General features: G+C 37.2%; 1 protein-coding gene across 2 annotated transcripts in view; it reads left to right on the top strand.

Moving 5' to 3' along the window:
- The first annotated feature begins 203 nt into the window (after nucleotides 1-203).
- negr1 (neuronal growth regulator 1) overlaps nucleotides 204-24109 on the top strand; it is a 185419-nt gene continuing 161513 nt past the window's right edge. Inside the window, exon 1 of one of the 2 annotated variants that reach the window (XM_015040552.1) lies at nucleotides 204-900. In XM_015040552.1, coding sequence (XP_014896038.1) covers nucleotides 731-900 — 170 coding nt within the window. In that variant the 5' untranslated portion in view covers nucleotides 204-730. The remainder of the gene's footprint in view (nucleotides 901-24109) is intronic. The other variant, XM_015040553.1, reaches the window with a different exon arrangement.

Here is a 24109-nt window from a genome sequence, read left to right as displayed (position 1 = left end):
TATCTCACGTGAAACGTTAACACGTTAACGTTAAGCCCCAATGGCTTCTTTACATTCCCAAAACATTAGCAAAGTTTGCGTGTCCCTATGGCTGTTCCTGCTTCAGGTGCACATTTCACTGGCTACTTTGACCACAGCCCCCCTTGGTAAAAGGGACTTCCCAGATTTCTCATCCAAGAAAAAAAAAAAAAATGTCCAGAGTTTTCCTTCGGGATAAGTGCCTTTACGTCACTAGACTCCATTTCTACAAATGCTCGGACTCTTCATTTCCTTACGGAGGGATAAATAGGGGGTGGTTCACAAGTCGATATCTTTAATTGCTCCTGGGTTGTATCAATACCTACCGGTTTTACTGCTCCATCACGAGCCACTGGGAACGGGTTGCCCGGGAAACGGCCGCATGGCAACAGGATCAGAGCCTGGGGGTTGTCTGCTTCTAGGTCTGCTCCCATTTTACATCGCATTTCCTCACTAGATGGTGTGCAAGCCACTGGAGAGAACACTTCCCCACACAGCGAGCTGTACATCCAGCTAAACAAACCTGGGAAACTATAAACCACGGAGCGTTTCTTCACGGGGTTCCGAGGCGGAAAAGTCTGGAGTTAAAGCCGTCTGTCGCTTTTCTCTTTCTTAAAAAAAAAAGAAGAAAAAAAAAAAGAAGACGACGAAGAAGAAGCTTTTTTGGGCAACAACTTGGGAGAGGAAAAAAAGCGACCGCAAAACAGCTGTGATGGACATAATGATTGCGGTGCAGGATGCTTGTGTCTCTGGTCAGTGGCTTACTGCGATCATTTTCAGCCTGTGCTGCTTTCTGCCGTCCTGTTTGCCAGCCGGACAAACTGTGGACTATTCTTCGGTGGAGAATGTAGTGAGCAGACAAGGCGACACGGCTCTGCTGAGGTAAAACAAGCCAACACAACTTCACTTTCTCCCGCTCTTACTCTCATCCCTTTCTGCAAAGTTAAACACTCAAACACGGTAGTCCCTTTCTGGTCATCCATAGATGTCCATTGACTACTTTTTAAGGCATTTGGTACATGCGATATCCAAACAATAGATAGTTTTCCCTCCATCCAGTCGATGTCTTTCCTTGACGGGGGGGTCGTTTGTGCAGGACGCTTGCACAAGTGCATGTCGACTGGCTGCTAACAAAGTTTTCATTGATAGTTTCCCTTCGAACACATTAAGCATTGAATAAAGTGGAACAAGAGGGGTCTGGTGTAGTTCTGATTCGCCCAGCCTGAATTACACAGTTCGCCGTGTGCCGTCTGTCTCTTATGTAATTTGATTACATTATGTTTGCCAGATTTCCACCGTTTTGAACGCGACGGCTGCTTTAAAAGGGGACCATGCGAGCTGAGTGTCTGGTTTAGGAGAATACACAGTGATGTCGCAGTTTCAAAACCGAGGCAAGACGAGTGTACGTGTGGCCGCTGCTGATCTGAATCGAGTTATGGCAATGACGCGCTATCTCCCTCATCCTCCCTTTCCTCCAACCATCTATCCCTTCATCCACCTCCCCTTCCCTTCATCACGTAGGCTTCGGTGCCAGCTGCCCAGGTAGCTGCTCATTACGGCTTGAATTAACAGCTCTGGGGTGGGGTTTCGCTCCAGTGCACGCATTTTTGTGGGCAAGAATTTATTCGAACATAAAAAACAAAACAAACAAAAAAAAAAAACGCCGTCAAACTAATAAAAACAAATGCAAATAAGTAAATAAGTTCCAAACACACTTTAAAAAACATCTCTTTAATATCATTGTTTTATTTTATGTTTTTAATCTCGTGCCAAAAAGACACAAGTTAACTCAATAAAAAGATGCAAAATCTCTTGGTCTACCAGTAATAAACTGAGAGGACGGGCCTATATTTCAATATAAATTCCAGAGATGTTGACTGAGAGATTCTATGTGTGGTGCTGAATACAGAACAGCTAAATCTGCTTGACTTTTAGTCATTGTTGACTCATACTTGATTGTTGAAGCGCAGAGGTGCATCTGTGGCACAGGGTGATCTTTGGCAGCCACACTGAGATGAGTATCACATCACAAAGAGAGTAAATATGTACGCAAAGCTGCAACAAAGTTAAGTTTGAAGCAACATAAGTTCTGCCTATAGTAAGGGTGTGACAGTACACCCGAGTTAACAAGATGCTTCACAGTAATGGGATCATCACTACTTGAAGGGATTTTAGCAATCTGTTTGGGAATATGCAATTTTCATTTTGTGTTTCACAAAAAGAATAATGGCTTTGTAAGTCTCAAATGGTGGTTTAAAAAAAATCTTAGTACAATGCAGTATTGTCTAGTTTTGGTTTAACAGCTCTTTTAGATTTCCAACTAGTTCAGACAGGAAGCTAATGAAGGGAATGCTAACTCTAGCATTGGTAATGGTTAAAGTTATCATCTGATTCACTAGCAGCTAACGTAAGTGTCAGCTGCTAATTTTATCCTAACGATAAAATGGCTGAAAAAGTATCATAATATAAGGATTTCATATCAGTCGATATCAATAATTTATTTGTTTTTTTGTTTTAAATATCTGAAATACAGTCAAACTTTGAATGTGGCTTTTCCTTTTTTATTCACAACTTCCTCTTTAGTTCTACTGTTTCTTTCTCCATGCTGCGGTTTTTTCATTTTTATGCGGCTGTGAGGTACATTGGCAAAACCTTAAACTTTTGATGCATCAAATTACTCAGCAGGTTGTTGCTAGGTCACCAAAGACTGAGTGAGTTAGTTGATGTCACCAACCTATTGAATTATTGAATATTCTATTGGATGGATTATCTATTCATATGGATCATGTGTTTATCACGACATATATTGCTACTGATTTTCTTGTCCAACCCTACTTGGAGATATAGAAATCTTACCAACAACAGATCTGATGACTTCATGCATTGTCAGCAACAGCCAAGGGTGGAATGTAACCGGTTGCCAAAATAACGAATAATGATGAGCTCTCTTTGTAAATAATATGGATGGAAACTTACTGCCAACAGTTCAATGTCTGGACTGCAGAAACAACATTTTATAGTAACACATCCTGGATAACACTATCTGTTGTTGATGAGCACTGCTACTCCACCTCTTTTGCTTTTCCAACTTTACGTCTCTGAAAAATTCACAAACACTGAACTGCAGATTGTCAGAGGTTTATCTACAAAGTTCTTTGCTGCCCATGTAAATGAGTTTCCAGTGTAGGTGTCCAAAAAGATACAGACAATTTAAGGAGAATGGAGGAAAACCAGCACTGCTTGTTGAGAACAAATACCACCCCACAACACCATCCTTCACCTGCTGCACAATGCTCGTCAGCTGATTGAAACAAGGCTACACTTCTGTCTCGAGCGCGAAAGCTCCTCTCTGGGCTGAATCTGCATGATCAGGTTAGCGCTGCTCATTATTCACAAACGCTCCGGCCAGCCGGGACCACAAACATAAACTTTACAGGGAAGACAGACAAAGAGCCACATGCTGGGCAGCGGATTGAGATGTAAACGCCCCATATAATTGTTCGTTCACAAAGATAAATTATTCTCACCGGTCCACAATGCGCCTCTGAATTCGCTGCAACTTATTCCTGCGGTTCACATTGAGCTCCACAACCAGAGCTAATGCGGCGGGTTTTAAACTCTTACCTAGAGTTCTCCAAAAGATCATAATTCCTCACAGTAAGTTGATGTAAATATCCATACAGGTCAGTCTGTGTCCAGTTTGAGTGAAAGGAGGCGCATGCGATCCCGCTGAGGTAAAGCTGCGGCAGCGCGCGAGGCAAAGCGCAGAGGCAAAGCGCAGAGGCAAAGCGCAGAGGCAAAGCGCAGAGGCGCCAGTGTGATTGGTCCCCGTGCTGTTGTCTTTTAAATGCATAAACTTTAAACCTATCTATTGCAAACCTATCCTTAAGGATAAATCTGCTCTGCTAGTGGCTTAGAGCAAAAGAGACGCTTGCAGCCCAGCTTTAAAAAAAAAAAAAAAAAAAAGAAAAAATCTTTTTTTTTTTCCTTTCCTAGAAACGTAAACAAGCAACGCTTAGTCTGGCGGCGGGGCTAGTAAAGCATGGCGGGCCGCCAGGCTTATGATACACTGGGGGAAACCCTGCTCATGATACAATATTCTGAAGATGATCATGAGAATCTTGCTCCATCTTATGCCTAGATTTGCCAGTAGCAAAGAACTTGGATGTCTGACTCTATTCAAGAGGAAGCCTAATTCCCCGCTACGAGTCTGGGTTGGCAGTGAGCAGTGGCAGGAGATTTCCCTGAATCCTGAGGTTTATTGGTTCAGATTATCCCTTTGCTATGAATCAGTCCATTAAACAAGTTGCCTCCCAACCCCCACTTCCCTCAATAGGGCCACACTTACTCTCAAGCGGGTCATCGCAGCAGTAAATATCACCTAGAAATTTAGATGAAAAGATGTGGAGGAAATATTTTCAAGATGATTTCATGGCTAGGCTTTCATAGTTAATTAATGGGATATTCAGTGCTCACTGTAGCCATTCATTTCCCTTTTTTCATATGTTAATGCTGCCAGTATGACGTTATTGCTTTGCTCTGCTTGGACATGTAGACCATATGTAGATGCTAAACATGAATGTTCTTAGTTTGCATCTCACTGCTTAACATTTCCATCAGGGTAGTTGTGATAAAAGCCCCGCTCTGTCTCTGTACTGTCATTTTCTCCAACCACGAGGAAGCACTGCTCTATCATTTTCCCTCTAGATTGAGAGTGCAGCATTGATGGATGAATGAACTATCTCTTTAGGAACTAGCTGCAGAAAACAGTGCCTGCCTGTTGAATTCCTCCATTGTTGAGACCCTGGCTGTTAAAGGGCACTTTTACTGTGCCTCAAAGCTGATTGCTGGCTAAGAATGTGAGCGTTCTCAAACACTGAAATGCCTAGAAGCATGCAATTATTTCCTGCCTTTGGTTTATGAAGTGGCTCCTGAGAGATGTATCTGCGCTCATGTTTATTTCTCCCAACCTCCTTGATTCTTGTTGCTGCATTTTTGCTGGCCTGATTCATGCTTTAGCCCTTTGAGAAAGAGTGGTTCACAGGTACATCATCTTTGTAAAGGCCCAGACTGTGAGAGAGCATCGGCTTTCACAATGTCTTTCTCGTGTATGTTAAAGTTTGGCAAAATAGATAATTCCTCTGTGTCTGTGAACTTTCTGTGGGGGCACATTGTTCAAATAACACATCTTTCAATTCAGCCTTGGTTTGCAAATTTCATGTCGTTTGGACTCAGATGAATGAACTATTCTAGTAAATGACTCAATGGGGTGCAAATTTGAAATGGACGGCAAAATGAAAGAGCAGTTTTCTATGCTGCCAGGAAATGCGCAGCATCAGTGCTTGTCACTTCCACATGGAAAAGCAATTGTAATCAACAGTAAAAAGCTTATCTGTGTAAATTTAGTTCAAGCAGACTTAGTTCTTTTAAGATGGGACTGGGCCGTACATGAAACTTCTTAAATTGCTCGCCCTTTATCTTGTGTACTTTGATTTATCTGTCGAGGATTCCATTTTGTTATTCTCTATTATAAAGAATTTTATAATAACACTCATGTTGTTGAATTAACACTGTATTTTTAGCATACAACACTTGCACTGGAAATCTGACACTTCCGAATTTGCTGTGCAATATTGCAGTTTTACAATTTTTACAGTTTATCATCATCATCATCATCATCATCATCCATCTATCACTATCCAAATTCCTCCTAGTACTCCTAACCTGCTCAACTGCTGGTATAGACTAATCAACTGCTTGTGGTCAGCAGTGTTTTTCTGTGAAATCCTTGTGCATGCAGTATCTGTCTAGTTGAAGTGTGCAACTAGACAGATACAGAACATAAGGTCTGACACAAGAGCCAGAAGTTTGTCCTGTAATTAGTGGGTTGCTGGTTCAAACCCCCCGCTCTGTCCGTCTCTGTCCTTGTGTCCTTGGGTAAGACATGTCACCTGAATTGCCTGTTGCTGGTGATCAGCTGGTGATGGCTACAATGTAGCTTACCACCATCAGCATTTGAATGCATGCATGCATAGGTGTTTGATTAAATGTAGTATGGAACGCTTTGGGGTTCACTGGATTAGATAAAGCGCTATACAAGTGCAGGCCATTTAACATTTGCCATTGTCCCTGAAGCACCTGTATGATCCTTTATTAGGTTTTTATTATTATACAGTTGGTGTTTTACCATCACAATGTGCTTTTTCTACGTTGTCCTGACTAAATTACAAAGGTTTCTGTCACCTTGTTTCCTTTTTTGCCAGATTGTCAAATATGTTGAAAAAAACACAGATTCTATAAGGTTTTGAAAGGAGGAAATGAAGCAGGTGTTGTGCAAGATCAGTTCTCAATTGTGCAATGACAATACATTTACCATGTTTTTTGTTGTTTTAGTTTGAAGGATCAACTGACCACCTAGAAATTACATTTTATTGCTTTATGTGCCTCAAAGTGATCAGGTAATTATAATCTGAATTCATAAGAAGGTGGCAATGTCATCAAATCTTCTCCTAGAGCATTTCCAAAGTTTTGCATGTGCCTTGCTAATGCTTCTACTTGGGTCATTGCTGTAATATTCAAGTAGCAGCTGTGTACTGTAGGTACAAATGTATAGTATGTTTGGAATGTGATAGCCACATGATAACGCAGCAGAATATTATGATATATTTAAAAATTATGTTGCAACCTTAGTTGGCTGGTGATCAACTTGTTAGTGCTGCTGCATTTAATGCTTTGGGAAGCACTGAAACATAAGGCAGATGCACAATAGTGTGAAGAAGGAGGTTTACGGTCCAATTTCTGAAATGTTTTTCTACAGCTAGGTGGGTTTGCAGCAGTTCTTTAAGTTTTAAACTTTCTAAAATGATCACAATACTGTGTTTTGGATTGTTACTTTTTTGGGGAAATCTTTTTATAGCCAAGGCCTTTCATATATGATGAAATAATCTCCTCTTATTGCTTCTTTCTAAATCTCCTTTATCTTAACTGTGATTGAAACTCAACTTGATTACTGTTGTGGGTGGAGTTTTTATCTATTATAGCTGAAGCAAACAAGGACTAATTACAGAGGTTCCAAATGCTTAATTATGTTTTAACTTCACTTCAGACCCAAAAATACTTTCATAATAACAATATTGTAAAGGGATGAAATTATTGTGATTGGCTTTCTTAAAATATACTGCTACACACTAAGACTTCATTATGCATTGTCTGTGTTGACTTTATGTGGCATTCCAATCACAAAGAAATCATCCAAAGTGAAAAAACTTAAGTAATAAATCCCGAAACTCCCTGGGGGATAGATATTTTTTTTCTGATTGCAACTGAATATGGGCAAAACAGAAAGAAAAAAAAAAGTAGTAATTTAGATTTTAAAGCTTTATTTTAAGTTTAAAGCACAGTCAAGAAATGCAAGAAAGACTATACAAAGAATAACAAGATAATCTTGGCTTATTTATGTTATTTAGTTTGACGGCTGGCCCTCAGCCACAAATAAGGCCTGCACCACAGGCCTTTGTCTCTGTAATGGTGCAAAATTGACCTGTCACTTGTTTGAAAGTCTGGTATTCGTATAAATCTAAAATCATTGCCACACGTCAGCAGGCCGCTTGATGAAAACCTTTTCGGGCTGTACACAATTGCTGCAAAGCCTGGTTTTGTAGCTCTATCCTGGACAAAAACGGTGCCATGCATCACTTTCCTTTTCCGTGTCATTATTACGGCTTTGAAAGGTCTTGACATTTACTATAAGCACTTGTGCCATAGACAGCGCCTATTTTAAATGGCTTACTGCCTACCCCCACGCATGTGCAGATTCTAGTGGGATGGAATAAGATAATATTAAATGACTGTTCAAGCTCCACAGGATATAATTTAAAGGAGGAATTGTTGACTGTCTTCCTAACACAGACCAAGACCAAAGCCGAGGAGTGCGCTAACTACTTTCAGCCATTCAGCACTTTTTTAATTAGGCCAGAGCCACTTCACTGAAAGCAGTATCAACAGTATGAACTACTTCATTTCCCACAGCTTGAAAGGGACGGAGCTTATATTGTGTGCTACGAACACATTGGTTACCTGGCAGATATCAGCAATACCATGCGCTTGTTTCGGTGAAAACCTGTTCTGCCTCTTACGACACATCTGGGGGCACACCTCAGTCTGTCACTGTTAATTAAACGGCGAAACCCTCTCTCCTGTTCAATGCGGCGCATGTTTAACGTAATCTGTGCTGCTCTCAGCACAATGTTGCCTTTCTTTCACAGCCTCTCTGCTCCTCGCAGTCTCCATTCCAAGAGGAGCCAATGTTTTGGTTGTCATTTGATCTCTCCTCAGCTAGGGAATAGCCATGATCATGAATAAAACTGTGTGCATGTGGGAGGGGCTCCCTGATGGAGCCATCTCTAAATAGATATTAGTGATGATGGGAAGCTGACTGTCTCTGCTGCCAGAAAGCTAACATTAGGGAGTATCTTCTGTTGCTTAAGGGAGGCTGACTAACTTACTCATTAGATTCATTGCTCTGTCTTCTATTTGTAAGTGATAAATATTAGTGAGAATGGAAACCAGCTGTTGAGGTGACATACAAAGTTAGCCATGGTTTGTATTCAAGTCCTCAAGTCCCCATAAAAGCACGTCTTCAGCCAAATAGCAAAGTGTATTATTTTTATATTTTTGTAATTTTTCGCTTTTATGTTTGAGTAGAACGGGGGTAGTAAAATTCCATAGACTGTCAATACGTTATCAACGATTAAGTATCTGCTAATGAGCTAAAGACTGATCTCATTTATATAATCTCCTAAAAATAGTACAGTTTTAATTGGGTTGTTTTCGTTTTGAGCTGAGAGGATTTTGATGAAAGTTTGTAGCTTTGTTAGAAAAGAAAAATATGTTATGCTGTTTACATTTGTCTTAAACCTGTAATTCTAACTTTTGCATGCATGAAAATGTTATAAGTATGAGTTTTTATGTGTAGATTGACTCTGATATTCACTACGTCAATGATGCAGGGTCACAAACAGCAATACCTTTAATTTAATCAGTTTTGAAACTGGCAAAAAAAAAAAAACCCTATGGTTTTCATTGTATCAGTCAGTAAGTTTACTTAAAGAGTTTTATTTAAAATAAACAATAAGAAAAAAAAAAGTTTTCTTCATATGGAAACAAGCACCATAATCTTTGATTGATCCTGACTAGGTAGTAAAATTCACACATTTTAAAGTTAAAATTTGCTGAAGAATTTATTGTGAATTATATATTATAGTATTTTTCTCTCACATTTTGAAATGGCATTTTCTGCATTTATTTTAATGTGAGTGGTTTAGTTTTAACCAACTTATGCCTTGTTTGCAAACAGTTTGTACTGTTTTCTAATAAAAGTTAAATATAATAAAATTGATAGAAGTTTATGTACTCTTTCCACTGTTTTGTTCAGTGCATAAATTGCTATCTAAAGGTTTGAAAAGATCTTCATCTATATTTTGCATTTATATGCAAAATGACATAAGAGAAAATTAGGTCTTTTGTCATTCTTGTCTAGAGATTATAACTGTACTGCCTGTTTCTTTTGTCTTCATTCACAAATGGTCCAAATAGTCCCAGTCAGAATGGAGTGTTATTTCCAGGGTAAATCATGTTTTGCTTAAAGATTTGAACTTGGCCATTTATTGATATATTTCAGAACCATAAAAATTTAAATCTAGTGCTAAAATTAGAGGGGCGAGGCACTTAGTTTTGTCAGCATGCAAAGCAAAACCTAGCTTTCTATAACCTAATGGTAAAAACTATGAAGTGCCACTGACATGCATAAACGAACCAAATTTACACACTGTGAGCATTTTTCAAATGGATTATATTCGTGGCCATGATTTTGCAGACAAATCATTCCATTGTGCTTTCTGAAAATTAAGCTTTTCTATTTCTAATGTATTTCAATTAGTTCTAAAGTGATTGAGTGCCCTGGTAAATTAAAGCCTAAATAGAAATGCTTTTTCAAAGTAATTTTTTCTATGGAAATAGATGCTATGTTAGGCTTTAAAGCATCTTTCTAATACTCTTATAATCACTACAATTATGGAGGATAGAGGAAATAATTTGGGATGGAAAATGGAGCTTTCACACATTTGAGGCTCTAAGCGTCCATATAATTATAATAATTTGGCACTAAAATATCACAGAGGCATTTTTATGCTGTGTAAAAAGGCAGTGCATTGGAATTGAACTCAACAGAAAGTGTGTAGGCACTAGAGGATTATATAATCTCTTTAAGTATAAAAAGAAGTAACTTGAAAGATAATTTTTCTGAAGTTCTTGTCTGCCTTGTTGGTATACTGCACTTTTTTGTAATATGTCAAATACACTTAGTATTTGCCCCAAAGTAATTGGGCCACCATTTCTCCATTTGCTATTTATATCTACAGTGCGAATACATTAGATCAAGTGAAAGGAGTTCTTACAGACTGCTTAAGAAGATAGTTGGTGTGGATTGATTTTCAGAAAGCTGCATCAGGAATAGCACTGTTTCTCTGCATGTTCCTTTATTGGCGAATCACTGCTTTGTTGTAAGATTTTGCTACCCTCCGACGGCTTCTGCAGAGTAAATTTGTTTTACCAGCTCCTTGTTGAATGCTGCAAAGCCTTCTTAATCATATGCCAACTCTTGCAGCCTTTAATCACTGAGAAAACCCGTTCCTTAGAGCCCCTTCAATTACAATCCTTAATCAATCAGTTAGCATCTCCTCGTGTTTCATGATAATTAGTTGTGCTACTCTGACAACATTTTGTAATCTCATCACTCCCTCCCCAGTTGAGCAGTATATGGAAAGCCTGGTTATATAGCTCATGTTGGCAGGTCAATGACAGCATCTACTGTCATCTACTGTAAAGTTTAGATGCTCTGACCTGAGTTCCACCACACACTTGTCTTTACTTTTTTCAGTGCACCGCCGTGACCTAGATACTAAATGTGGGACTTTTCAAATTTCCGGAAAAATATCACCTCTGTTCTCATCATGGTAATATTTTTCTCATGTTTGCAATCTTCGATATTTATAAGAAGTGGGTGTGTGAGGTGGAATCATCATCAAGACAATAAATTTCACTGAATAGTGTGGCTGATGACACTACCAGCCATGGTGGATATTTATGAGTGAGCATGGCTGGAGGGAACGGAGCCAGACATTAGTCTCGTCCCATGGGAATATTAAATCAGATGTGTTGACACATGGATGTCTTAACGATGTCCTTCAGTGAATTAAAACCAGCTAAAGAGATTTGAGATTTGAGCTGGAATGTTCTTGTGGTTTAATGAAATTCAGTCCTACCTATATATCTTGGTTTTACATTATATTATGCACAAGGATAAGTATAACTTTAATACCCTCCGACTATGTCCTTCAAAATATTCAAGATGGCTTGAAGTTTGCCCACAATATGTTGGCTGTAACCTGTCTCAGTTACATTAAAATGCATTTAGATCCCTTTGAGTTTACCACTGTGCCATACACAGTGGTAAACTCAAAAAGATTAATACCCTTGGTAGATTCAGGTTTAAAGTAATCTTATCATTGTTCACGTTTCCTTTGACTAAATTTAACATGAATGTTTTTAAATCTTGAATTTGATTGAGAATCTGCGGAGGGAGCTAACGATTAGGTTAATGAAAGGGAAGCCTTGCAGCGTCAAAGGCAAACATGCCAAACATCGGCCATTCTTAAGCTTTGATTGCTTCCATTTTACATTTTCAGCTTGAAACATTTAATTTAAAGAAAGGCTGTCAATGTGTTAACGCATGCGATTAATCTGAAAATGTCATCGCGTTAATATTGCATTATGCAGATTTTGACCTAAAAGTTTCTCTTCCGCAGAGGGTTACCCCGTTCACAGGAGTGTGTTATGTGCTCAAAACATGGGATGCGAGAAACAACAACGAAAGATTAACCTTTTACACTGATGCAAGCATCAGGCATCAGGAAGGAATGGGACACCGAAGAACTAGAAAATGAAAAATGTCACATCTGTCAGTTGTGCCCTGAACAAGTCTGTTGCTACTTGTGTAGTGGAGTAGGTTTCCCTTAGTTGCTGCTGAACACTGGGAGACAATATTACCCGCTTTCTGCTGAAGAACGAAAATAAAATAATAAAATAATAGTAAAAGAACCACAACTGTGTGCATATTTATATTTCACGATTACAAGTTTAGGCATAGTGATTCATTGTGATTAATCAGCGTCAGAGTGTGATTAATCTGATTACAGTTTTTAATTGATTGACAGCACTAGTTTAAACATAAATGATAACCAAATAATTTTCAATATATGTGTTGTATTTGCAAACTAACACTTTAGACTTGACTTACACTTGTGCTCTAAAGTGTTGAGACTTGAATTTAAGGCCTGGAATTAAATTTAAATAAACAACTGTTTAAACTGTTTTTATTCATTGCTATCATCAAGAAAGCATTTAGAGTAAGGAAGCCACAGACAGCTGCAATGACTTTAGATGTAAACTATTTTCTATTAAGAATGTTTGATTTATCAATCCGGGATGCTTTTGGACAGTGGGCAATTTATATCTGAGCAAAAAGGAAAACAGATAGTAATAAATAGTGTTTAGAATACCCATGCATGGCTGAATGTTCTGAAAAAGATAACTGTAAGATGTTCATGGTTAAATTATGCTTAAAGTTTATAAATCTTCTATACCACTCTAATGCAGTCTTATTGGGAGAGAACACAGCATGCATTTGATGTGAGAATTTTATTTTTGTTATTCAAGATCTGACACTTGACTTGAGCTGGAAAAAACTAACCTTTCTCTGGCTAATATATGATCATTTTAAAAGACAGCTACTTTCTTTTCGTTTTGAGTTGTCTATCATCGACATTCCCTCAAATAAAACTTACAGACTGTAATCACTTGTACTTCAGTCACTTCAGTCATATTTTCGCAATGGCCGCTCACTCAGCAATGGATTAGAGGCCACACCAGCTAAAGGAGTTACATATTGTCATAATTCATTTGTCTCATTGCTGGCATGGCTAAAGAATTTTAATTGGAGTTGTTCTCAGAAGGTTATGGTGATTTTTTTTTCTTTTTTTTTTTTTTTTTTCTTCTTCTTTGCTGCTTCATAACGTGCCAGGATTTCTAATTGCTGTAAATGTTTGTTAGGGCTGAGAAATTGGAGAGTCTGTGTTGGTAATAATTAGTAAACATAGATGGAAGGGGGAGAGCAAATCAGAGTCATTGAATGGTTCTACATTTTGCTTTCAAAGGGGTGAAGATAACAGAAGTGTGTAAAAGACTCAAGAGCTGATTAAGGATAATTGATCTTGGAAATATTGTAACACAATGCTACAACGGCTGGAATCAACACTGGATTTGAAGTAATATTTCAATCCATATTTTCCTTTTTATTTAGTGTCCAACAATATTTTTAGAATCACAAATCACTTTTCCAATCACAAATCATTATTTTTGTCAGCTGCCATGTTTTATGGAAGCTCCTTGTGGAAAGAACCCAGACCAGGACTCAAACCCAGGAACAGCTGGTAATAATGTACAAAGATTACTAAAGGGCTTTCCTACGATAAATATTATACATATAGTCACACCTTGACCAGTTGAGGAACGAATGAAGAACGTCTGTGGCAACCCAGAGGTTTCTGGTAATGCTTGAACAGTTCTACTGAGCTTTCTGGACTATAAAGTGGAATTTCTGTGGATTGAACAATAGGGATTGTTTTATTTTCTTATTTTATGTGCATAACATAATCATAAAACACTGAAGACTACATGTATTTAACCATAAGTTTGCAGTCTCGTTTACCTCTAAAATGTATAAGAGTGATAAATGCATGTTGTTGCTGCGTCCAAAAACGCTTTGATAAAATACATAGTGAAGGATTCAGTTCATTATTGCTCAATAATTACCAAAAGTCACAGGGGGGGAAACAAAATTTGTTTCTGCGTTCAAACTGACTGACAGGGCTGACATGTTTTTAACTATTGAGAGATACGTCAACCACGTGATCACGTATCTGCTAGTTCAAAGAGTGACAGAACATGGTGATGCTTAGTCAGTTATCAGGCCTGGGTGTAGCTTGCAAAATTGACCCAACCCATTGTGGGTCAACAACCCAACCTAACCCATTGCGTGTGTAATGTGTTCTTTCATGATTTAAAAAGGATAACACAATCATTTCAATAGTATATTTTGGATTTACACAAGCTATATTTACTATTAAAATGTGTTTTAAGATTAAAACATGTAACTGTGACTAAAAAATCTGTGCAGAATATGTACTACTCCAAATGTGTTTTCACAACATTAATATTTTTCACTTCATGAGGACCTATTATCTCTGCAGTGCCGCTGCTCTCACACATGGCATATTTGAAACATAATTTACTTCATAATTTACTTTTCAACAATTATGAAGTTGAAAAAAGGAAATTGTATTGTTTTTTCTGTTTAATACCAGATGTGCAATGTTCAGATTGTACACATGGTTTGTTACTGTAAAATTTCACAACCACAGAAAAATAAAATAGTTGTTTTTCTATTGGAATGCAAAACAGATTCTTTAGGACTTGAGATATGTGGCAGCTTTGAAATAGGTCATTAGTCAAATGGTCAGTACTGGGCTATTAAAAAGTGTTAACAGTATTATACAGTATTCTTACACAAGAGTTTGACAGTGTTTTATTATAATAGCCATCAAATCACAGCATATCATTTAGTGTAATGAAAAAAACACTCTGCAATAATGTGCACATGTTTAATAGTGAATTAATCAACTGATCCATTAGACTGCTGCTCATTAGTTTTCTAATTTTAGATGAGGGGGTGATGGAGAGCTAGGCTTTTAAGATTCCATGATTTCCTCTCACTCCTGTCTTTTTTTCAAGCTCTTTGGTGTAGTCTGAGATACTTTTTTGTTTCTTTTTATCTGTCTTTCTCACTGCTGTTTTCTCTCCCTAATTGCATCCAGAGGTAAGCAAATGCAGTTGTGATCAGCTTCTACCCAGTGATGGATGAGCTGTCTGGTGTTCTCAGTGAACCCTCCAGAGTTTGTTGAGTTGTATTTAGTGATATTCTATGCTGTTTTGCTCTGTCTGATGCTTAGTTGAGAGGAGAGCAGACTATCTTTGCAGTTAAGAAAAGCCTTCAGCAATGTTCTTTGCTCTTCAGTCAGTCAACAAATACTCCAGAGTTTTAATATTACAGACACTTAAGCAGGATATACGCATAGCTTCGGGCTAGGGAGGATTGATGGTGATCACGCAAATCTCAAGAGAATCTGGCTGCTTCACAAGATAATTAGAAAGTTTAGTATTCATCCAAAATATGATAATAGCTTATCTAGATGACACTATTTTTCAGACTACATTCTTTTGGGCTCGTGACATAAGTTGGAAGTTTTGAAGTTACTTGGATCGGAGAAATGCAAAAAGTATGCATCCATAATCAAACAAACATCCATACAAACTCAACTTGTTTTTTAGTGCAATTTCTCAGCTTGTATTGCTAATAGTTGTTGGAACCTCAACAATTATAAAATCCCACAGATTTTTATGCAACTAGAAAAATGCAGCTGGAATATATGAGAAAATCTTTCAATAGCTTCCAATGTTCTCTGTAGCATTGAGAGTCATCTGAGTCAGGAAACGGCATCTGATGCACCAAAATTTAATTCAAAAATTGAATTAAATTTCTACAAATTAAAAAAAAAAAAAGTTTTCCCATGGCTATAGACACATTTTTTGCTGTGGTTGCAAAAAATGCAACCACCTAACTTTTTTTTGGCATTCAAATTTTCTACCACATCACTTTTAATATTGTAATGTTACTGGTTTATTTCTTTTTAAATTACTGTCCTTAAATACAATATTGACTTGTTATTGATTAAAGCTGCAGTATGTAAAATTACAAGTGAAACATTGTTTTTCCACACTGAAATTTGAATTATTTGTATATAAAATAGTACTATTAAGAATAACAAAAATAGACTGAGTTAGACGTTCATATCCATGGATTAAATAATGTATTAATTAATTTTAGGTAAAATGACTTGTGCGGAACCAATGTTTGTCTTAAATCCTATTCACATAGATATAAAGCATGTTTAAAGCAGGATGAAGGAAAGTGTATTTGGACTTCTTCACATTCTATACCAGTATACAGATAAAATGTAACAAAGACAACGTGTATAACAGAGTTTATACAAGTTTCTACCTTGTAGCATAAGGTAAAATGATCTCCCTTTGGGAGAAATAAATTAAATAAATTGAATGTAGTTCCATTCAGCAGCTTAAAATAACTTACTGTAGATTCCTTTTTTTTTTTAACTCATCAATAGCCTTAAGGTCAGTCTCTTGAGATACTCATGCCTGGAGCAATGAAACTTGCTGACTGTTTAAGCTAGGGATGCAAACAGTTAATCAACGTGCACTTAATTGTCGAGTAATGGTTTATTAGATTAAAATTAGTTCCATTCGATTAACTAGTAACGTCACATTAGATCTTCTTTCAACGGCCACTATCCCGGACATGATCGTTATTCGATCGATAAGATCACTCAACTTTAAATTAACTCATTAATTGATAACTTGCATCCATAAGTGCACAGCAGAGATGCATGTGATGTAAATCAGGGGTGATGAGAGAGGCGGGCGTGTTGCAAGAACATCCGTCAATCGCCGTCATCGATTACATTGACGCATTTTTTCAATTGAGGCAGAGGCAGGAGTTTAATGTTATTAATGCTAACCACATTAATCTCTACAAGATGCCCAAAACATCTTAAAATGTCAATTTGGTGTTCTTGCTCTAAAATAACAGTCAGACTCTGCTTTGCGACACCTCCTGTTTCACACATCGTATGGCATCACTTCTGTTACCAACATTAGAAATTTATGAGAAACATTGGTGGCTGTAGACTGTGAAAAACATATTTTGATTACTGTTAAATTCATCTGCTGGAATCGGTATTGACAGGTCAAAGCTTTACAAAACTCTTGTCAAAAATCCGCCACCTAACTGATCTTTGCATCTCTTTCTACAGATGTAGATGGAATCTTTACAGACCCAACATCAAATTACTCTGAGTGCTTCACAGCATGTTTCGGTTCCACATAATACCAAGTTAGTGTTATCAAAAGAAGGATTACAGCTCCAAGCTAATTAGCATTCAACCCTTGGGGTAGGAAATAAATGTATTTCTATGTTATGCAGTGTGTGCAGAGCATTTTCCTTGTCATGTAAAAATGTGCTTGCCAGTTTTGGATTTCATACACATACTGATTCATCTTACTGTATTTTGGATAAAGCCCCATTTCACAATAATACTTCCCTTAAGCATGCAATCAGCTCCCAGCTTCTACAGCTCGTGGTGCAATTTCTCACTCAGATGTCTTTCTTGGAAGTGAGTAGGGCACGTCTTCTGCCTCAAACCTCAATCCAGGCAGCGTCTTTGATTTCAGCGCAATGCCCTAGCTTTTTTCTCTGCACCGTTCGAGTGCCACTTTCATTTCAGAATATTCACCCCTTGTTATTACCAGTGCAGTTGCTAATGGGTACTCTTTTCAAAGCCTGGAGATGATAATCCTGTCATCTTTGTTTTCATGGTCACCTCGGGGCTATTCAACAAGTTCAAAAGAGAAAGAAAGAAAGAAAAAAAAAAACTCAGCACTGGAGTGTTTGAGGTTTGTTCTTGCTGTTGTGTTCCATATCTGCCATCGCAGGCAGAGCTTCATGTGGAAACAGGTGCTGTGCTGAATGACTTTAGTGGTGTGCATTGGCTCACTTAAGGGAATTTGTGGGCCAGATGTTTTATTATGTTCTGTTAATGTTGCTGTCAGTGTTCCCCACTAGACAAAGGAGCGGGCAAGATGTGGCTTGCTTTAAAACACTTGCAATCTTTAAAATGATAGCTATCAAAATGATTTTTTTCCCCCCAATTTCCTTTTTTCCAGTGCAACAGCGTATAAGGCAACAGAAGTAAACATGAAACCAATCAGATATATCCAAGTTTATGTCACACTTTTCACTCAAAAAAATTAGCTGTATTTCTGCTTTTGCATCACCTTGAAGCAGCAATTTTTGATTTGATTGTAAGGACACTGGGGGAGGAGAGTCTTCTTAATTTCTTTTGGTGAGTAAATATTTGTATGGGGTATGGGATACATCCGTGAATCTGAAGTGTTTACAGTAAATACAAACCAAGGCTTCCTCACTTAACTCTGTACATGACATGAATTCTGACGCTGACTGAATTGACTTTAAGACTCTAGAACGGAGAAATGTTAAATGTATATGTTTTTTCTCTTCACGCTGCACACCGTGCTCTTGTTTCACTATGACATTTTATGAGTAACATGTCTTCAGAGTCTAGCGGCTTTTCATCAAAAAACACCATTGTAAGCTCAATACAGTGATTATAGGTTTTTATACCTGCGTATGCATTTTACTATTTATATGTTATGAATATAAAATGTATTCTTAAATATATTTTATGAATATATTCATATATATAGAATATATATGAAATATATATTGAACAGTACACCATTACTGTTCAATAATGGTATAATTGAGGACAGTGTCACATTTATTTTTGCAAAAGCAGCATGATGATTTTGAATAGCTGGGGAGCCACTTTGCTGAGACGATAAGTATTTGATATTACACAATTTGCAATTTGATGTCAAAATTGATGAAGATATTCTTCCCTCTGTGTTTCATTTTAACTTCTTAAATGCCAGAATTATAATAACCAATTTTTTATAGAATCTGATAAATATAAAATAAAGGTAACATAGGACAGTGAATTAAGAATAATACAGTTTGTTTCCTGTAAAAGCTCAGGTTTCAAGGTTAAACAACTGCTTGATTTTGGAGTTTGAAGCATTATTTACATAGTGTTATAAATTGCTATTTGATTAATTAGGATGCATTTTGATCCTTTAAAAGAGGTCTGGGTGTTTTTACCTTTAATAAAGATCACTCCACTTTGCTGTCTATTTGAATATGTGCTCTTGGCTATAAAGAAATCTTGATTTTGGATTTGCATGCTTTTTAATGAAAAGCCCCAAAAGGCTTTCAGATTCTCTCTCTCAAAGCCTAGTGCCTAATCTTTCTTTGATAGCTGGACTTATTTTGAAATTAAAGTCACTAATCAGGACAGTTTATTTTGCCAAAGGAAGTTAATTTGGGATGTAAAAACATAATGAAAAACATTTTATGTTTTATAATTGCTGTATTTACCTATTTGTTCTTTTTTGGGTATAATTCTTGCATCTTACTATTCTAGTCAATGTGACAAAAAAGATGCATTGTATGGATGATACATGTGTTGTACGTGGTTCCTACACTTTTCTCTTATTGAATGAATGAATCAGTAGTAGTCTTCGATTTGGTCTTAGATACTCAAATTAGCAAAGACTAACTTTAGACATGAAAATATAAGGACCGGATAAAGGGCTGTAAGAAATAATTAGTGTGCTTTATGATCCGTGTGTATGTGTTTGTACTGATGTCTGTCACTGCTGTGTACTGTAAACATGTATTAGCAGGACAAATTTGAATGTGTTGACAACTGCATGCTATATTTGTTAGTTTGCTGTACTGCATCCAACATAAAACACAATTAAATAATTAATGTTCAGAGCACATGCAATTGGCACTTGCCAGTTGCTTCACATTACATTTATTTTCAATCTTCAGCTTACTTTTGTACTTTTCTATCAACTCAACTGTCATTTGACAGACTAATTTACTCCACAGATTTATTTCTTATTGGAAACAATGAGTAGACAGATACTATATACTGCTCAATGCATAATTCATGCAGGAGTGGCTTTATAAAGATTAAAATAGAATTTAGAAAATAATGCCGTAAGCTTTCGTAAAATGCCTTTAAACTGCTAATCAACTAGCGCTCCTGTATAAGGCAAGTCAATAGCTAAAATGTTGAGCTCAGCTTCAAAAGTGCCTGTTAAGAGTAAATTTAAAGGTCTCTTTTTATATTGTCATCACCTCCTCCTCGATCTTAATTCTTGTGGTTTTTCACTTGGATGTGACACTTTGGAGCCTCTCCTGGGTTATTCTGGCACCAAGGAAGTGACAGGTCCTAATTATACAGCCATGGTGCAGAGACACTTAAACATTAACAATTAGGTAGGGATGAAAGCAGAACATGAAAGAAGGGTAATAACAAGTAGGGAAAACGAGAGAGGGAGAAAATGAATAAAAACAATGCATTTTGATGGGTTTTCTGATATAACAGGCAGGAAATCAGGTTTGTGGAGGACATATTGATAGATTCATTAAAAATCCTAATTCGATTTTGAACCACAGTCATTAAATTTTACATAAAACTTTTTGTGTGTTTTTTGGTCGTTGCCAATGCACTGCCACAATTTCTCAGCCCTTGTGTTGAACTTTCGTCCTTCATTGAGGACCCAATAACAGACAACAGACCGTTATTAGATGCTTCCCAGCCATATGGTTAGCAAGCATAGTAATTGCCTCATTCGGCATTAGGGAACATTGTGGATGAATCCGTGATCTGATAATGCCGCGATGTTTAACAAACAGTTCGAAAGGACACTGGCCTTCTGTTTATGGTGCCAGCTGTAACCCTCCCTGCTCTAAATGGATTAATGATCCTGAGGTAGTCAGTTTAAACCCGGGCACAGAGGATACAGCTGATGTGTCCTTGAGAGAGTCACTTAATCTAAATTGTGTCAGTTAATATCCATCTCCGTAAAGGCTTTACGCACATATCACAGGTTATGTAAGTCACCCTTTATAAGGTAAGGAGAAAAGAACAATGCAACATAATATGGCCACTTGGCTCAACTTGGTCTTGACAGTGCCAAGCAGCCGTGGCCAAAATTAAACTGCTTTGTCATTGTTTGGAGCTATAATGTATCGTATATGCACAAAGATTTTTTTTTTGTTTGTTTGTTTGTTTGTTCATATTATTTATACAGTGGCTCTCAAAACTGTTCACATCTCTGTTAAAGTGCCAGCCTTTTTTGCATCTTAACAACAACAGCAATAACAACAAAAAAATAACAACAATATAAATTATACACAGATTTGTTCCACAGTGTATAGTTTTGTATAATTTAAGTAAATTAAGTACATTAAGTAAACAGGATTTTTAGACTTTTTTCACTTTTGCATTTTCTAGCTAAATCAATAGTTTGCAGAGAGGGTAGAAAAGATAAGGATGTCATGTTTTAAAGTATTAATCAGAAGAATGGCACAATAAGTTATATTTTCGTACCGTGGTGCAAAAAAAAGACATTCAGATAATCACCAGAAGAGAGCTGAAGGCGAGACATTTTCTCACAATCTCAGAGATTTGGACCTTTGCAAGGTGGGGAAAATGCCAATGCAGATGTGGCATTTTGCTACATTCCTTCCAATAAGGCTGTAATGCTAAACATGCTTTAAAATGTGCATAGATGCAGTCAACTTTATGTATCTGGGTTATTTCACCATTATTGCTTAAAATGATTATTTCTGAAATATTTTTGTTTCTCTGGTGAACTGTGGTTACAGTATATGAGTGAAAAACGCATAGAAATGATTCATCATGGTCATATTTCTGTATGTCAGACAAACCTGGGGTGTGTACACTTTCAAGTGCCAGTGCACATGCTTCACCTGTTCCAAATGTAAACTCACAAGTACTTCTCTTCTGTCACTATCATGGCACAGTATCTGGCAAATGTACAGTACACAGTAAACAGTCCCACAGTGTGTTTCCTGTGTGCAATGTTTAATCAAAGCAGGGTAGCTCAGACACTTTGCTGAGTGGGTGGTTGGCTCAGACCTGGAGCCCACATACGCAGGGCGGAGAGTTTGCAGGGTTGCCCAATTAGTGCTGAAAAGTGTAGCACTGTGAGAGCGTGTCAGCAGGGAAGTGTGCACCGGAGGAGGCGTGTCATCAATCATCACTTCAGCTCCGGGCTTTTTCCAACCCTTTCTCCTGTCTGGCAGGAGGAGAAGGAAGGAGAGGCAGGAATGACAGCGGCCAGACCATTCCAACAATGACAGCAATGACGGCTCTGGAAGTGACTACATTGAAGTCTAACTCTGGGCATCAGAAAGGGACAGTTACATCTTCTGTTGATCCCCTTCTATTGTTTAAGATACTTAGGCTGCGGTCTGAAAAAATAATAGTTGATTTGAGTGTGAAGGATGTCAGCTTAAACTGGAAGAGCCAAGTCCTTTGAGCCATGTGGCAGTTTTAAGGAAAGCAAAACAGATTTTCATCTTAGCATTAAGGGCTCTTCCTTTGTCCACATTCTACATCTCAGCTACGTTTAATTAAATCAGGGCTGGTGAATTTTGCTGACAGTTACACAAACTGACAAGTAAAATGCGCTGGAAAGATAGCTCAGCCTCAGCTCTCACCTTGGGCAAGGATTAAATCAGCTCATTCACATTTTTGCACTTGGAGGCAGATGTCTGAATACTTATTCACATATAATTAATAATTCATATGTGCCAAATTTTAGCACAGTTGAGAAATAGTGCCATGGAAAAGTACATATACCCCTTGAATATCTTCATTTTTTTTTTTTTTTTATGTTGCAACAGCAAAACTCAATGTACTACGTTGGGATTTTATTTGCTAATTATGAATTACATGGAATATTTCACCTGAATTAATTTTTTTTTTTCTGCAAATTTTATAAGAATGAATTGCAATGCAATTCTGTTTTAGAGTATGCCATACTGATGAAATATGGTCTTCAACTCCCTTTACTCTTATTACCCTAAAAGGAATATAGTGCAACCATCTGTCTTTGAAAGTGGATCTGTTTGTAATTTATTCTTAATATTAATTACAGCTCTTCTCTGAAAGCTAAGGCGTATAGGACAATAGCAGAGGAAAACCTGCTAAATCTGCTGCAAAAACAAATTGAGACAGGAATATTTTCATCTAAAATCAGAATATTGGGCATACATGTACATCTACAGTAATGGGGGGCTTTAAGATCAATGCATATTCATGTGCGATAATGTCCTAGGCCACATCCTGCGCTTAATTCGGTATTTGAAACATTCATAATTTTCGGACACTATCCATCCATTCTAAGTCTGAACTATTTAAAAAAAAAAACTGATTCAAACATCTGTTTCTAGATGTTTTCTGAAACCCATTTAACTCTATATAATGTTGAAGTTGAGAAGGCAATCCAGTGGAAACTCTGGACAAAAAAAGGCAGTTACTAACAAGATGAAAATCTCTATTTTAGCCTTCTTAAACATATTTGTTGAGCAAATTATAAAGCGTGCAGTCAAAATTCTGTTTTAGAGTATGCAATACTGATGAAATATGGTGTGGAAAAGCTTTTATGTGTAAGGGTTTTCAGTTTACAAGTACATTACCCAGATGTTAAATATGTGCAGCCAGGTTTGCATAAAAAAAAAACAAAAAAAAAATCCCCCACACAAAATCTCTACACAAGTAGAAAAGAAGTGCAGATGCAGCACAAAATATTCACTGTGCAATGTTTTGGTGCTTGTGTTGATTTGTACGTGCCGTTATCACATAGAGCAGGGGTGTCAAACTCAATTTCACCGAGGGCCACTTCAGCATATTAGCCACCCTCAATGGGCCACACTGACGGTACAAATCAGGAGTGCATCCCTGCTAAAACATGCCCAGACAAAAGGTTGACTTCCCTCATTCAGTTCTGTAGAGGCTTATAATGAGTCAATGGTCCAGGTGTGTTAGAGAAGGAATCATCTAAAGTTGCAGATGGTAGCTCTGGAAAACTAGACTTGGGCACCATTAGCATAAATGTATAAAAATACAATGTTAAAAATAAATTAAACACCACCTCATATTGTTAAATAACTGATTTTATGTATTGAAGTTTTAAATATTACATTTGAGTTTCCATGGATGTAAAATTACTGCTCAGTTTAGAAATTACAATATTTAAATCAGTGTTTAAAGGTAAGCAAACAAATAATAAAAACAAGTCACATGGGCAGACAATAAAGACTTTACGATAGATTTAGTCTCAGAGGCAACTGAAATTAATTAATTTAAAAAATCCTTTC

Source organism: Poecilia latipinna, unplaced genomic scaffold, assembly GCF_001443285.1.
Source record: "Poecilia latipinna isolate Pla-1442-1.1 unplaced genomic scaffold, P_latipinna-1.0 Scaffold516, whole genome shotgun sequence".
Taxonomy (NCBI): Eukaryota; Metazoa; Chordata; class Actinopteri; order Cyprinodontiformes; family Poeciliidae; genus Poecilia; species Poecilia latipinna.
This window is presented reverse-complemented; position numbering and strand designations above follow the sequence as displayed.